Source organism: Pleurodeles waltl, chromosome 3_1, assembly GCF_031143425.1.
Source record: "Pleurodeles waltl isolate 20211129_DDA chromosome 3_1, aPleWal1.hap1.20221129, whole genome shotgun sequence".
Classification (NCBI taxonomy): Eukaryota; Metazoa; Chordata; class Amphibia; order Caudata; family Salamandridae; genus Pleurodeles; species Pleurodeles waltl.
Window position 1 is genome coordinate 319,964,561 of NC_090440.1, and position 17,518 is coordinate 319,982,078.

At 49.4% G+C, this 17,518-nt stretch overlaps 1 protein-coding gene across 2 annotated transcripts in view; it reads left to right on the top strand.

Annotated features, from left to right (window-relative positions):
- The window catches only part of LOC138284065 (tropomodulin-2-like), a 338,245-nt gene that overhangs the window by 297,873 nt on the left and 22,854 nt on the right, over positions 1-17,518 (top strand). For both annotated transcript variants that reach the window (XM_069222471.1, XM_069222472.1), the window contains exon 9: positions 11,027-11,171. In XM_069222471.1, coding sequence (XP_069078572.1) covers positions 11,027-11,171 — 145 coding nt within the window. The remainder of the gene's footprint in view (positions 1-11,026; positions 11,172-17,518) is intronic.

Below are 17,518 nucleotides of genomic sequence, written 5' to 3' on the forward strand. Positions count from 1 at the left end.
AAGGAAGCTTCACATTAGCAGTCATCATGGGCGGCTGTTACTGTAGCGTGAAGTGCTAGTCTCACATTGCCTGTCATTGTGGATGGTTGCAGTTGGCTCAAACAGCAGATCTCACTGGAGCTTTCCTTTGGTGGTTGTCTCAGTGATAGAGTTTTGCTGCGAATGGGCCCGTTCACAGTTGGGAGGGGCCCAAACTACAGGAGTGTTACCTTTTTTTTTTTAAGGAGCTTCAACTGATGTCTGCCAAGGGTCCAGGACCTGGGGGGGCTTTTGGAAATCAGGACTCACTCCAGCAGAGGCCAGCAGCAGTCTTAGTTTCAGCTGGGCAGTTGAAGGGAGGTCTCTGAAGCTTTTTGTGTCCCTCACACAGGAGGTCAGTCAACTGACCTTAGGTGTCAGGCTGGGTAACCTGGGAGCAAGACAAGCAGGTCCAGTCTCCTTTTTCAGAGAGCAAGGCAGCCCTTCAAGCAGCAGGACAGTCCTTTGGCATTAGGGAAGTACTTCTGAATCTTCCACTGTTCCAGGAGTGTTCTGATGAGTAGCTTTGGCAGTCCAATATGTTTACCAGGTTCAGCGGTGCTTTGCCCTGTTCAGCAGTGCTTTGCCATGGCGTTCTCTGACCTGTTCAGCGGTGCTTTGCCCTGTTCAGCGGTGCTTTGCCATGGCGGTCTCTGACCTGTTCAGTGGTGCTTTGCCCTGTTCAGCGGTGCTTTGCCCTGTTCAGCGGTGCTTTGCCATGGCGGTCTCTGACATGTTCAGCGGTGCTTTGCCCTGTTCAGCGGTGCTTTGCCATGGCGGTCTCTGACCTGTTCAGCGGTGCTTTGCCCTGTTCAGCGGTGCTTTGCCCTGTTCAGCGGTGCTTTGCCATGGCGGTCTCTGACCTGTTCAGTGGTGCTTTGCCCTGTTCAGCGGTGCTTTGCCATGGCGGACTCTGACCTGTTCAGCGGTGCTTTGCCCTGTTCAGCGGTGCTTTGCCATGGCGGTCTCTGATCTGTTCAGCGGTGCGTTGCCCTGTTCAGCTGTGCTTTGCCCTGTTCAGCGGTGCTTTGCCATGGCGGTCTCTGACCTGTTCAGCGGTGCTTTGCCCTGTTCAGGGGTGCTTTGCCATGGCGGTCTCTGACCTGTTCAGCGGTGCTTTGCCCTGTTCAGCAGTGCTATGCCATGGCGGTCTCTGACCTGTTCAGCGGTGCTTTGCCCTGTTCAGCGGTGCTTTGCCATGGCGGTCTCTGACCTGTTCAAGGGTGCTTTGCCCTGTTCAGCGGTGCTTTGCCATGGCGGTCTCTGACCTGTGCATTGGTGTGTGGCATGACGGTCCATCATTGCCCAGCAGGGCTATGGCTGCCAGGGCCCTCTGGGCACTGACTCTTGCGGTGGTCTCCTGACCAGTGACAATACTGCTGCCCTCCTGGGCACTGACTCCGGCGGTGGTCTCCTGACCTGTGACGACGGTGCTGGCAGTGGCGTCCCGGCCGCCGGGGAGGATGGTGCCCTTCTCCACCGTGCTGCTCTTACCAGACTGTGCAGATTTCTTTTGGCCCCTCACCACCTTCGGAGGAGTCCCAGCTGACTCTGCAATCCCCCTGGGACCCTTGTGAGCAGTTTTGCCGCCAGGAGTCTTCACCCTGTCCCTTCGGCCACTTTCCAACTTGAGGTGCTTTACAGGGGGTGGACTGGCAGTGCTTTGGCTCCGTGTCACACTGGCTGCCCTGGTGGCCGGTGCACTCCACACACCTTGAACACGCACCACAGGTCCTGGAGTTTTTTTGGCTGAGGTGCTACTACGGGACTTATGAATTGGAGGGGTGGGGGTGGGGGCAAAGAGGTCAACGTTGCTGAGGAAGAGTTGCTGACGAAGACTGGGATGGGTAGCTGGAGGGGTCTGGGAGTGGAGGAAGAGGAGGTGGTTGTAGGAGGTGTAACTTTAGGTGTTTTGGGTGCAGGTGCAGGTACTGGAGGCTGTCGTGAGGTGGATGGATGTTGGGTGTGTGGGTGCCCGCGTTTGTGTACTTTGGGAGGGGGCGTCACAGACACACTGGGAGTGGACACAGGGGACATGTAAATGGTAGTGGGGGTGGTGAGTGCAGGTGAGTGGGGTGTGGTGCTGGGTGTTCTGGTGCGAGTCCTAGTGCCTGTAGATGTAGTGCATGCAGGTGAGAGTGTAGACGACACTGGGAGGGAGGAGGGAGACAACGAGGAGGGGGACACAGTGGAGGCAGTGTATATTGCTGTGTCTGTATGTGGGTGATGCTTGTGTGAGTGCCTGTGGGTTGTGTGGTGCCTATGTTTGCCTGAGCTACTTGTGTGTGTTGAGGTGTATGCATGCTTGTTTGATGGTGTGCTTGGGATAGGCTGGGGCACTTGGGATTGGGTCTGGGTGGAGGAAGTTGGCAGGGGGAGGCTAGACACAGGGACAATGGCTGCCATCAGTGCTGAGGCCAGAGATTGCAGGGTTCGATGATGGGCAGCCTGACCAGAATGAATGCTCTCCAGGAATGAATTAGTGTGTTGCAACTCCCTTTCTAGACCCTGGATGGCATTCACAATGGTAGACTGCCCAACAGTGAGTGACCTGAGGAGGTCAATGGCCTCCTCACTGAGGGCAGCAGGGGTGACAGGGGCAGAGGCTAAGGGGCCTGGGGCGAAGATGATGCCCACCCTCCTGGGTGAGCGGGCACGGGGTGAACGCTGAGGGGCTGCTGGGAGGGCGGTGCTGGTAGGGGAGGTGGCGGCTGTACCTGTAGAAGTGGGGGGCACAGATGGTGCCGCCACCACAAGGGAGCTCCCATCGGTGGACAAGTCCGTGTCGCTGGTTGGCGATCCAGTGACAGACGTGAAGCTCCCCTCGCCCTCCGTCCCACTGGTGTATTCTGAGTCCGTGGTGTGGCCCTCCATGGCCATGTGGGATGCAGCTCCCTCGTGCTCCGGTGCCACTGTACCTCCAACTGATGATGCTGATGCACGAAAGAACAGGGAGAGCAGAAAAAGGGGGTGGGGCGACAGAAGAAAGACAGGTTGAGTGCATGGCTTACCGCTACCGTTGGCGGACAATACAGACACAGCAGCCCCCTGCACTACACCGTGCTCTTGGCCACTACAGATGCAATTCCTGGGATCTGGCCTACATGGCTATGGTGCACATCTGCACTCATGGATGCCACAGGGGCATGTATACCTGTACTTGGCCCTCTACTGAGGTGGGGTGGAGTGGCACATGGCCTGCATTACGGAGGGCCCTAGCCTACGTAAGTCGCCCTGGCCTAGGGAAACCCACATCCCTCCTCCCCCACCCAGACCCCTCCACTGCACGCAAAGTCCCCAGAATGAGAGTGTACTCACCCCCTTGTGTCTGCTGTGATGTCCTCAAGCGCCTATCCAACTCCGGGTAGGCCACCGCCAGGATCCTGAACATCAGGGAGGTCATGGTGCGACGGGCACCCCTCCCACGTTGGGAGGCCATCCCCAGCTGAGCCTCCGCCGTCTTCTTGCTCCAGCGGCGAATGTCCTCCCATCTTTTCCAGCAGTGGGTGCCCCGTCTCTGGTGGACCCCCAGGGTCCGGTCGTCCTTGGCGATGGCATGCCAAATGTTCTTCTTCTGGTGGGCGCTGACCTACATGACATGCACAGGGGAAGAAGAAAAGTCATTACCAACTGCCCCGTCGATGTGAGTGGCCCCCATCCCTACCCTTGCTATGTGGCACATGCATTCACACTCCTTCATGGTCTCAGAACTCTGCCTCATTCCTTCTTACAACCAGCTCTCTCCACCCAGGCATAGCCCATACAACGTGCTCCCTTGGTACTTACCTGTTGGTCTGGAGGACCGTAGAGTAGCGTGTACTGGGGGAGGACCCCGTCCACGAGCTTCTCCAACTCCTGAGCAGTGAAGGCAGGGGCCCTTTCCCCAGACGCAGCAGCCATTGTCTCTTCCAGACCGAGGTCACAGCAGCACTTGCAGTGTAGGTCCTCTCCTGTTGAAGATCAGGTATCGAGTGATTGAACAGATAGAAAATGGCGGACACATCCGCGGCGGTGACGTCTGCGGAGGTGTGTATCATCATCGCTGGCGCACATCATCATTGGCTCCTGGGACCCATAGGGTCCAATGTTAACCAATGCAGCATTGTGCCGCGGTCTACGACCGCCTACTGCGACGGGGGAAAAAACGCCAGCGCAGATACCTCACATCCCATTGTCCCAGTTTAGAGGTCAGGCAGCCGCCATTTCAGGGGCCCACATGGCTTCATTTACTACTGTGTCACACATTCCTAGGCCTACACTCAACACACATACAGGAAGAGTTTTGTGTTTGGTGTCGTGTTCTGTGTATCTGTGGGTACATACCTGGAAATTTGTTGACTCTGTGGGCGCTGTGGTCCTTCCTAGGCACCGTCAGCTTGGACATTTAAGAAGATGGCGGCATCCTTCGGTGTACCGACCGCTGGTGGACCTGTTGACAATGGAGGAGCGACATTTAATCATCACCTACAGGTTTGACCGTGCCACTATCCAGGAACTATGTACCCAGTTGGAGCCAGACCTGATGTCACCAATACGCCATCCCACTGGAATCCCCCCTGACGTGCAGGTGCTGTCAGTGCTCCATTTCCTTGCAAGTGGGTCTTTTCAGACAACAGTGGCCATGGCATCAGGGATGTCCCAGCCTATGTTTTCCAACGTGTTGTCCAGAGTGTTGTCTGCCCTGCTGAAACACGTAAGGAGCTACATCGTTTTCCCTCAGGTGGTGGATTTGGCTACAGTTGAAGGTGACTTCTATGCCCTTGGACATATCCCCAACATCATAGGTGCTATTGATGGGACCCATGTAGCTCTGCCCCCCCCCCCACAGGAGTGAACAGGTGTACATGAACCGGAAGAGTTATCATTCGATGAATGTACAGATGGTATGCTTGGCAGACCAGTACATCTCCCAGGTAAATGCTATGTTCCCTGGCTCTGTGCATGACGCCTACATCCTGCGGAATAGCAGTATCCCGTATGTGATGGGTCAACTCCAGAGGCACCGTGTGTGGCTATGAGGGGACTCTGGTTACCCCAACCTGTCCTGGCTATTGACCCCAGTGAGGAATCCCAGGACCAGGGCAGAGGAACGCTACAATGAGGCCCATGGGCGGACTAGGAGGGTGATCGAACACACCTTCGGCCTCCTGAAGGCCAGGTTCAGGTGCCTCCATATGACAGGTGGTTCCCTATTCTACTCACCGAAGAAGGTGTGCCAGATCATCATCGCCTGCTCGATGCTTCACAATCTTGCTTTGCGACGCCAGGTGCCTTTTCTGCAGGAGGATGGTCCAGATGGCGGTGTTGTGGCAGCTGTGGAGCCTGTGGACAGTGATGAGGAGGAAGCTGAGGAAGAAGACATAGACAACAGGGATTCAGTCATACAGCAATATTTCCAGTGACACACAGGTGAGAACATTTCTTTTTTACCATTACATTCACTTTCACACTTCGACCTCTATCATGTCTGTCATTCCATAGCACTATTTGGTCACTCAGTTGTACCTTTCCATTACGGTTTCACAGGTGTGGTTACCAACGTGTGTCATCTGCTTGCATCCTTCAAGGACTTGTGATGTGTGACATAGGTATGTTGGCTTTACAATTGAAAACGCATTTTGACACTGTCATTGATAATACAAATTTACCAAATCACAGACTGACTCCAGATTGTTTTGTGGTTCAAGGGTGTTTATTTAAGTGCTCAAAAATGGAGGGGGGTTGTAAAATGGTGATGGGGGGATGGTGGAGGAATGTCCATGGCAGAGTCCAGTCTATTGGTCACACAGGTGCACTGCCCATATGGACATAGGAAGTGGAGCTGGGGTAGTTAAAGTATGGACAGGGTAACAAAGTGGGACAGTGGGAGGACAATCAGGGTGGTCTCATTTCCTGGCGGGGGTATTGCCATCTTGCTCTGTCCTGTTCCTGGATCTCAGGGACCGCTTGCGTGGTGGTTGTCCGTCTGCAGGGGGTGGGGTGCTGGTGTGGTGGTCCTGTGGCGGGGCATCCTGTCCACTAGCACCGGCGGAGGTGGTGGGCAGTTCATCATCTATGCTAGTGTCAGGGGCCCCTTGGAGTGCCACGGTGTCCCTCATGGTCTTTTGTATGTCCTTCAGCACCCCTACGATGGTGCCCAGGGCGGAGCTGATGGTTCTGAGCTCCTCCCTGAACCCCAAATACTGGTCCTCCTGCAGACGCTGGGTCTCCTGAAACTTGGCCAGGACCGTCGCCATCGTCTCCTGGGAGTGGTGGTATGCTCCCGTGATGGAGGAGAGGGCCTCGTGGAGAGTGGGTTACCTTGGCCTGTCCGCCCCCTGTCGCACAGCAGCCCTCCCAGTTCCCCTGTGTTCCTGTGCCTCCGTCCCCTGGACCGTGTGCCCACTACCACTGCCCCCAGGTCCCTGTTGTTGTTGGGGTGGTGGGTTATCCTGGGTTCCCTGTAGTGGTGGACACACCGCTGATTGACATGTCCTGTGTACAGAGGTATGGGCCCGCTGGGTGGGTGCTGTGCTGGTGTTACCAGAGGGTGGAAGGTCAGTGTTGGGCTGTGCCTGTGCAAGGGGAACCGACTGTCCCGAGGCCCACGATGGTCCGGGCTGGTCATCAGGATCCAGTAGGGCAGAGCTGCTGTCGTCACTGTGGGCCTCTTCTGTGGGTGGAGTGGAGATGTCTGGACCCTCCGGTGTGGTGACGTTCCTTAGTGGTCCTGCAGGGATATGAGAGCATGATTATTGCATGTGTGTGTGTAATGGTGTGCAATGGGTGGGTGTGCGTGTACCACAGTGCAAGCATTCCTGTGTGTGGGTTTGTATGATGATTTGTTAGGGGGTTGTTCTGGGTATGTGCAGTGAGCATGCTTTGGTGAGAGGTGACCATGCTTACTTGTGTCATGCAGGGCTTGGTGTTGGGATGAGTGGTTTGTGTTATTAGTACAATAGTGAGGATTTGGGGTGATAGGGGAGGGGGTGAGGGTGGGGGGGGTGTGATAGCATGCAGGTAGGGTGGGGGATATGATAGTTAAGATTTGACTTACCAGTGTCCATTCCTCCACCGACTCCTCCGAGGCCCTCTGGATGCATGATGGTCAAGACTTGCTCCTCCCATGTTGTTAGTTGTGGGGGAGGAGGTGGGGGTCCGCCGCCAGTCCGCTGTACCGCGATGTTGTGCCCGGAGACCACAGAACGCACCTTTCCTCGTAGGTCGTTCCACCTCTTCCTGATGTCCTCCCGATTTCTTGGGTGCTGTCCCACTGCGTTGACCCTGTCGACGATTCTTTGCCATAGCTCCATCTTCCTGGCTATGGAGGTGTGCTGCACCTGTGATCCAAATAGCTGTGGCTCTACCCGTAGGATTTCCTCCACCATGACCCTGAGCTCCTCCTCGGAAAACAGCGGGTGTCTTTGGTGTGACATGGGGTGGTGTGGGTGATGTGTGGGGTGGTGTAAGTGTTGATGTGTGTGGTGATGTGTAGTGGTGTGTGGTGTTTTGTGCGTGGAATGTTGTATGGGTGATGGTGTAGTGTGCCTCTGTGTGGTGGGGTTCTCTATTGCTGTGCTCTCTGTCTCTCTGGCCTTCGTTCGTGAATTCTGGTCGTAGGGGTTTGTGGGTGATGTGGGTGTGTGTTTTATATTGAATTGGGTGTGTGGGAGTGGTGTTTGTATGTGTGTCAGGTGTGTGTATTTGGAATTGTCCAATGTGGCGGTGTTTTGGAGATGTGTGTGTATTTTGAGCGCGGCGGTGTGTACCGCCATTGGAATACCGCGGTTGAAAGACCACCGCGTGGATTCGTGGGTCGTGATAGCATGGGCTTGTTTCTGTTGGCGTGACGGTGGAGGAATTGTTTTCGCCAGTTTAACACTGTCCTTTGGTGTGGCGGAGTTGTGTGGGTGTCTGAATTTCGGCGGATTCCGAGATGTGTGTCATAATAGCTGTGGCGGAATTCCGCGTCCGCGGCGGTGTTTTGGCGGTCTTCTGCACGGCGGTAAGCGGCTTTTACCGCCAATGTTGTAATGACCCCCTTTGTGTTTATTTGTATCCAGGTTTAGACCAAAGTTACTGATGCTTTTTTAAAATTTTCTCTTTCATGGTCCTAAAGTAATTGAAGTGCAGGGGAAGATTAACTTGGAAGAAGGAGACAGACGTAGTAAAATGCATGAGTACTTTACAGCAGTGCCTTTTTTGTGACAGGCAAGGTAGTTGGTCCTCGTGAATGAGAAATCATCATTTGAGAGTCTACATACACATACACCCCAGACACTACAAGAGCCAAGGCATTAGAGTCACATCTTTCAAAGTAGTGGATTCATGGTGACACCAAATCACAATGCAGGTGAGCCCAAGGGAGCTCTGCCACTGTAACCAGACAATGGGTGTTGATTCCATTTTCCCCAAGTCCAAGAATCTTCAGTTATTTTTAGGCAGGTGGACAGAAATAATCCCAGATATTTGGATGTGAGATATCATTAGATGCCAAAAGATTCATGCAGCAAACCAATACATTAATTATGCAAAAACATTGTTTCGTAGCTTGACTCTATTTTAGATTTGCAGGGATTTCTCCCTGTAAACTGGAAGGAACAGTATGACTATATAAATACTAGAATCACAGATATATGAGGCACCAGAGGAAAATGCACAAATCAGAGGGTGGATTTTGTGCATCCATTTCTGGATCACAGAGAATCATCCTGACACACCTTCCATCAACATTCAACCAAATGATGGACAACAAAACAGGTTGTACTTTCAGAGTCCATACACTAGATGGTGGAATATACACACCATTTGTATTTAGAATAGAAACATACTTCAGTATACATGTTTTAGGTAAGTAACATCTCCCTCAATGTAACAAGTAAAATATTACACCGTTGTGATTAGTAGATAGCAACTCAAGGCTTCTTGGATTTGAGTAAAAGCAACTTGTGACATGTTCCATCTCAAGAGATCTTCAGAATCCTAATCATTGGGTGAAACACATGTAAGTTACTCTACACAGGGGAAACTAAAACTTTTCAGTTATACGTTCTGTAAGACCTTTCAGCCTGAAGGGGGTCTTTCGCCCATAAATCTTGCCTTACTCCTCTATTTATGCTGATCTTAATTTTGTTGTCCTTAGGATTTTGTGCACTTTACTACTGCTGGCCAGTTGACCAGTTTGAAGTGTGTGCGCTCCCTCCCTAAAACCCGGTAACATTGACTTTCACCCAATTGGCACATATATTTTACTTGTAAGTCCCTAGTAAGTTGGTAGAGCATGTAAGCAGACCCTGTAAATTAAATGCTGCTAATGGGTCTGCAACACTCATTGAGCTACACACTTAAGTAAGACTTAAAATGTATCTCAGGCCTGCCGTTGCAGCCTCTGTGCTGTTCCTAACTGCCATTCCTACCTGGCAAAATAAACCCTTTGCCAGGCCTAAACACTTTCTTTTAATATATGTGTCACCCCTAGGCAGGCCCTAAATGACCCAGAGGGCAGGGTGCAGTGTATTTAAGAAGTTTAAAATGTGCTTTTAAGTTTTACATGTCCTGGAAATCCCAAACACCTCTGGGGATGAAACCCTCTAGAAACATCTTCTGCTTTAATGCTGGCACAAAGTATAAACTGGACCGTCTGACCCAACACTTCAGTACACGTCTTGACCTGTGAAAGAGTCATTAGGAGGACTGCTCTGCTGCAGGAAGGACTGCTACCCTGCTGTCATACTGTCTGAGTGAGAAGGACTAGACCTGCATCTTGAACCCAGGACCACCGGAGTGACTCCAAGGGCTAGCCTGCTGGACTCCTGACCAGAGCCTAAAGGACAGAAAGGACTCAAGCCACCTTGAACCCAGCACCTGGACTCTGCCTGCTGTGAGTCTAATCCCCCAAGTGGTACCACCCCAGTCCTGGACCCTTGGAAGTGGGACGAAAGTGTTCTGCCATCCAAGCTGTGGTCTCTTGGGCAGAACCGACGCAGCACAATGTATCTCCTTCCAGCCCTGTATAGAACCTCTGCTGTGTGATGCATCTCCAATGCAGGACCTCACATTGTAGTCTGCAGCTCTTTGGAACCGCCACTGCGCAACCAATACTCGACGCAGGACTCTGCATCACAAACCTTCGTCAGCAGCATCCTTGACAACGACGCAGGACCTCGCATCACAACCCCATCAATAACTTAATTGGAACCAGTGATGCATGATGCATCCTCAAAGCAGGATCATGCATCTTAGTCCCGCAGCTCCTCGGAGCTATTGCTGCTGCTCAACTCCTCCCCGATGCAGTATTTTTCAATGCTCTGCAACCCAGATTTAGTTTGTCCTGCTGGCCTAACCTGGTCGCTGTATTTGGCCCTTGTTCCATCATGGTCGGCCTGAATTTGTGACTTTGTCCCGGTCTGTTTCGACCAGATAACCAAAGTTGGCGCTTTGTGCTGTTAAGCACTGTTTTCACTTAAATGATTAGAACTGCGTATCTCCGGATCTGCTTATTGTATTTTTGTTGCTTTTATCTCAAATAATGTTTACATTTTATTTTATGAAAGTTAAAAAAATACAAGTACTCATTATTCCAATTAAAATATTATATTTTAAGTTAGCAACATAGCTAACAAGCTGAGCAAGGCACAAGTGAAACCACCAAACCGCATAAAAGCGTTGAATTAGTTCTTCGCCGCACAAATACGAGCTGAGGTTGAACTCCTGTCTGTGTCTTTCAAACAGTAGTGGCATTTTAGGAGGTACAGTCTGATGAAGTGATGCAGTGCCGATATAAACCTCTCCGTGTCTCTGGGGAATGCCTTTTCAACGAAAGTGGTCCCTAATTAGGTTGCTTACAGTTGTTTCCTTGGGCTTGAGCATCAGCCCGTGATCTGCGTTGAAAAGCCAGAATGTATTCGACCACAGGCTTTGGAATTCAAATGCCTCTGCTTCATTGTTGCACTATAAATAACGTGTTCCCCAGTGGACTTGTCAGTATTATATTGTATCTGATTTATTCTATTTTTGTTCTGTAAAATAGAGGCAGCAGCTGGGAACAGCTGTAGAAATGGAGATTGCCAAAATGCTGGAAGAAAACTCAGTAATTCTCAAGTTTGGATACCAGTTCACACAGCAAGGCCCAAGAACCAGAGCCGCGGCATCGATCACAAAGAATAACGATCTAGGTGAGGTTCTGCAGCTGCTTTTATGCATGTTTGTTTACTGGCGCCCTGTGCGGCTGAACACTTCTTATGCTGGCCGCCAGTGTAATTAGCTTTCTTGGTGCCCTGGAGATTTACCCGTGACACTCAAAGACATCAAATGTAACTGCAAAACTTTACATCACCACCCACAGGTTTAGTCTTTCGTTTTATACAGATCCTGCCGTTTTACCATCCTGCCCCGCCCCTTGCTGTAAAACCACATTTTTTGCTTCTATGGCAGTGGTTCTCAATCTTTTGACTACTGTGGACCCCCACTTAATCATTCCTGGAAACCAAGGACCCCCAGTGTATCACTATTGGATTCCGGGGACCCCCACAGAGTCATTACTTGAAGCAGGAGACCCCAGCCTAAGCATTTTCAATGATTTAAACCGCAAAACAATACACAAAAAAATACAGAAACAAGCATTTTACTAACAAATACACAAAATATTTAATCATGTATTTAATTCACAAACAGGTCACTATTCATCAATACTCCGTTCTGCTCGATGCACTTGCACTGCTTCAACAAATCAAAATGAGGACACTAACTTAAATTTTATCCTCCAATTTGAAATTCCTTCACCTTCATAGAACATTTTAAAATGTTCAGATTTACATTTTGTTTTTTATTATTTATAGCCCTTTATTAAACTGTTGATATTATTTAAGTTTCTAAGCAATTGCAGCCCCCATGGGATGGCTTCACGGACCTCCAGGGGTCCACGGACCACAGGGTGGGAACCACTGTTCTATGGCAAATCTAGTGTTCTCTGATAGAGGCGCCCTTATTCCACCACCGACATTGTCCTTTGAATAGCAGAATTATAGATGCTCTTCAAGGCAACAGAATACGTGGTTTGAATGGCCACTTGCAAACCCATGTTTTACACAACGTCATTGCAAACTGCAAAATACTTTTTCCACTTGCACTCCCTTAACATGGAACGAAATACAGTACATATGAACAATGCAGTCATTGAGGGCAAGATTTTCAGTGTTCAGGATTCAACCCTCCTGAGAATGGCGAGGCATGTCATGGGAGTGCAAGTTTGCATACTATCAAACCTTGAAACGTTTTCGTGCCCAATCTATTTGTGCTTTCCACTTATTCTGGACAAAGATTGTGCTGCCTCCAAAATATATCTACAAAAGGCTGCAAGGAGCGTAGTATTTAGCTTTGTGTTTTTCTTTCCCAATCCTTCCTAAAGGGACCTAGGAGTCTCAAGAAACTCCACTCCCCAAAGGCTATGTTAAAAGAAAATGTTTGTAAATCTTAGAAGTTTGCAGTAAAATCGATCTAAGGCTTAATATAGCATAAAGGCACCATGCTTAACTGTTATTAGTGGAATGTGACCAACCCCACCCCAATAAAAAAGAAGGAAATATTCATTTTTGTTTTAATAAATCACAGATTGAAATACTTTATTAAATGCTAAATGTCAAAGCATTACAACGTATAAATGACATGTAATTATTGGCTAAACACCTAGGGCCAGATGTAGGTAGCCGTTTGCATGGTGCAAACTGCGAAAATCGCAGTTTGCGCCATGCAAACAGCGTAACGCGATGCTCATTCCCACATTGCGAGTCGGTACCGACTCGCAATTTGGGAATGCGACTCGCAAATAGGAAGGGGTGTTCCCTTCCTATTTGCGACTCGCATCGCAATTCAGAATTGCTTTGTGACCGCAAATGCGGTCGCAAAGCAACTCGCTGTTACCACCAGTGTCACACTGGTGGTAACTCATTCGCAAAAGGGAAGTGGTCCCCATGTGACCCCTTCCCCTTTGTGAATGTCGCCAAAAATATTTTTTCCGAGCAGGGAGTGGTCCTATGGACCACTGCCTGCTCTGAAAAAACGAAACCAAATGGTTTCGGTATTTTTTTCATTTTGCAACTCATTTTCCTTTAAGGAAATCGGGCTGCAAAATGAAAAAAAAAAAACTGCTTTATTTAAAAAGCAGTCACAGACATGGAGGTCTGCTGACTTTAGCAGGCCACCATCCCTGTGAGTGCAGGGACTCGCTATCGGGTCGCAAAATGCGACCCACCTCATTAATATTGATGAGGTGGGTCTTTGCGACCCCATAGCGAGTCGCAGATGGTGTCTGAGACACCGTTCTGCATCCGAGATTGTGACTCGGAAATTGCGAGTCGGACAGACTCGCAATTTCCGAGTCGCAATCTCGGACCTACCTACATCTGGCCACAAATGCATTATACTAGTGGTTACATATACTCGATATTTTTGATTAACATATACTATATGCTTTTTAAAATAATTTCATTAGATATCTCTGCAAATATGGATCATCTCATTACCTGTCATTCCAAAGTCAATCGAATATCTTTAATCAGCTAACACAGTACAGTTGATATGTTTCAGGCAGATGTAAAATGTAGTAACCTTTCTCTGTACATAATCCAAATTATCTGGGCCATAGCCAAATCTAGAGTTTACAAAGTTTTACTTGAGGACTTGTGAGTAAGCATTTAGGAATCCACTATACGTCCTTGTTCACTATAGAGAAATTGTTGAAGTTATTACAGCTTGACCGACTACATATTCAGGTGCTCATTTTGACTTTGGCGGTATTTGCCAAGACTGAAGTGGGCACCAAAAGACCACCAGTGTTGGCAGTCTGAAGACCGCTGCATTACAACTCACCAACGGATTTCCGCCCATAAACAGGCAGAGATCCGACACTGTCAGCCTGACAGACAATGGGTGAGAGGTGGTTTCACCCCAAGCCCCACCATGCCGGGAGGACTCCACCCGCCATATTACAAGAAGTAATTTGGCACAGCGGTCCTTGCACGGCGGTGCAGTATTGGCGGTGGAGCCGCCGACACCCACCCCCTCCCGGACGACCACCTTGAGGTGGGTTGCTGTGTGGCCCAGACAGGTAGGTGGACCGACCAAAATGGGGTATGAGTGGTCTGTACATGTATGTGCGCGAGCATGTGTGTGCATGTCGGAATGGGTGTGTGTGCGTGTGTGTGTCTGTATGCGTGCGTGGAGGGGTGTGCGTGCATGTATGCGGAGGGGGCGTGTGTGTGCATGTATGTGGGTGTGTGTGCATGTATGTGGGTGTGTGTGCATGTATGCGGAGGGGCATGTGTGCATGTAGGCGGAGGGGGGTGTGTGTGCATGTATGCAGAGGGTGTGTGTGTGTGCATGTATGCAGAAACAGGTGTGTGCATGTATGTGGAAGGGTGTGTGTGCATGTATGTGAAGGGGCTGTGTGTGCATGTATGTGGAGGGGGTGTGCATGTATGCAGAGGGGGTGGTGTGCATGTATTCGGAAGGGATGTGTGTATGAATGCGGAGGGTGTGTGTGCATGCATGCGTGCGGTCGGTTGGGGGTGTTTCTATGTATGCATGCAGTCGGGTGGGGGTGCTTGTATGTATGCGTGTGGTTGGGTGGGAGTGTTTGTAAGTATATGTTTTGTCAGGTGGGGTGTTTGTATATATGCGTGCGGTTTGAGGGGGGGTTGGTATATATGTGTCCGGTTGGGTGGGGGTGTTTGTATGTATGCTTGGGGTCAGGTGCGCGTGTGTGTCTGTAAGTGTGTGGGCAAGTGGGGGTGTGTGTCTTCAAGTGTGTGGGTGAGTGGGGGGGTGTTCCAGGAAGTGCATGGGCGAGTGGGTGTGTGTGTCTGCAAATGTGTGGGTGAGTGGGAGTCTAAGTCAGGAAGTGCGTGGGCGAGTGGGGTTGTGTGTCTGTAAGTGTGTGGATGTGTTAGGGTGCATGTGCCGGTGACAGGAATGGGGATTTCTGTTGCCAGGTGCGTTACCACCAGGGTTATCATGGCAGGGCGACCGCCACGAAAAGCATTGCGGTTTGCTGCCTCGAAATACGGGCAGCGGTCTTCGGGATGCCACTGGGCCGGAAGTGCTCATTGCCGGCCGGTCGAACTGCGCCAACGGGACTGGCGGTGTTGTGGTGGTTTGGCTTCGGCCAAACTCGTAATGTGGCAGTCTTAAGACCGCCACACTCGTAATGAGGACCTCAGTCACTCTATTGTTGATGCATTTCTACTCTTTCACGACTCAAGCACTCAAAACAGCTTGTGAAGTGGGTAAAAAACAAGGTTAACATATCTTGTTTATTTCAAACAGATCCTGGTAATTAAAATAGTCCTTCCTACCCTGCCTTTCTCATTTTGCAAGGTCTGAAAGTTATAGAGAATGCTTTAAGCCATCAGCTCCTCCTCAACACCTTGTGTTCTTACTCACTTCTGCTTTCTGGCACGAGAGAAAAAAAACCTCCATAAAGTTTTTTGGACACAGGTGACACTGGGCTGCAGGCCAATGACCTGAGTGGAAAGGTGCCACTCTGCCTTTTTTTAATGCGTTTGTGATGAAAGTGAGTACAGTGTGAGCTGCACGCATGAACTTGGCTGCCAGTTTTCAGGTACATCTCACACTGTAGAAACTGGTGCTCTTCTGAAATAAACAACCCCCATTTACCCCTCCATGTCCTCCTCACTTTTGAAATTGTATAGGGCTCTGCGTGAATTTAATAGTGCTGCATATATCAATGCAGCATGAGTGTTAGGTGAGGTATTTGTATCCTGAGAATTACAACTAGTTATTCGAAAGGGATGCACCGTTAAATTCCTCTGGGCATGTCTCTTCCCACCATCCATTCAACATCGAAAAACTTGTAAAATTCCTAATTCAAAAATGTTTTATATGATTTACAAAAACAGAGATTGCCTCATTTATCAGTTTGTCCATAGTTGCAGGGGAGGAACAGTCAATGTAGGAACATTAGTTGATTTTGTGACAGGGTGGTATCCATTATATTTGACTCTTACTAGCTTTTCAAATTTACTGGCATATTGAGAAATCTTCATATTTTCCTAACTATATTTTTAAATCAGTACTTCAATTTCTTTCCTTACTATACTCTCATATAAAAAGTATGGCTGCTACAATGTTAGTGGTGACCAAGGCAACATAAATCTATTACTGTGTCCAGCAACAATAAAGTAAAAACCAAACACATTGATATATTAAACACTATTACCAGCCTTATTCACCTTCAAATAGCAGAAAGTGAGAACAAAACATCAAACAAACTCTTGCATGTAAAACTATGGAGCACAGACAGGAGGTAACTCATCTAGCTTGAGGGTGGTGATTAGGAGGAATCCAAAAAAGAAGGCAAAGGAAAGTTGGGGAGCATTAAGACCTTTGCAGAAAAGTCAACAAGCAGGCAAAACAGACACACGAGGAAACACAAATTAAGCAAAGAATAAACACCAGTGTAGAATAGCATGTGTTAGATCTTAGATTTCTTCTGCGCTGTAATAGAGAAAATCCTAATTTTGAGGCAAGGCAAGGAGGCAGTACAATATACTAATTTAAAGCCCTTACAGGACTATCATCAAGGTGGTACATTGGTTTTTAGTATCCTGAAGGTACCAGCACCAGACCGGTTCTCAGCACTCACATATCTTCCAACCTTGAGCCAGTACAGAAGATGTAGGAAGCCATGATTCAATGGACTGGCACCAAAGGATGAAGCATCTATTCCCATATATGCCACCATCTCCTGAGGTCAGTGACCTAGAGTAGGATAAGAGACTGGCTTATGAAGGAAATCATAAGTTTGTTAGAGAAAGGGGACCTACAAACACTAGTCCCAGCAGGATATATCTACGGAAAGACAACAAATCATAAGGAAGAAGAGTTTGGAAAATAGAGGTAGGGGATTGAAAGAGACATTGTCTTTGTCCGGCCTGAGATGAAAAACATAATTTCTCCATGTTGGTCTAAAAAAGTGTCTTGCCGTGCAAGGTCCTTTTACACATGATTACAAAGAGCTGAGAAAAAAGCTTGAGGAAAATATTAAAGGAAAACTAAGGGGGTCATTCTGACCTCGGCGGTAAAAGGCTCTTACCGCCGGTCAGAAGTCCGCCATTCTACCGCCGCGGCAAACCGCCAAGGTCATTCTGATCCACAACTGCCAAGCCGCCAAAAACCCGACATCCACGGAAGGCCGCCTCATCAGCGGGCAGCGATAAACTGGAGATGACCAAACCTCCACCGCCACACCAACACAAACACGCCCATGCCATTACGACCCACGAATCCACGCGGCGGTCATTCAACCGCGGTATTCCATTGGCGGTACACACCGCCGCAGTCAAAATACACACCCAGCTCCAAAACACAGCCACATTGGACAATTTGAAATACACACACCTGATACACATACAAACACCACCCCCACACATCCAAGCAACTATAAAACACACACCCACATCACCCACAAACCCCCACTAGTTGGAAATCGGAGAGAAGGCGATAG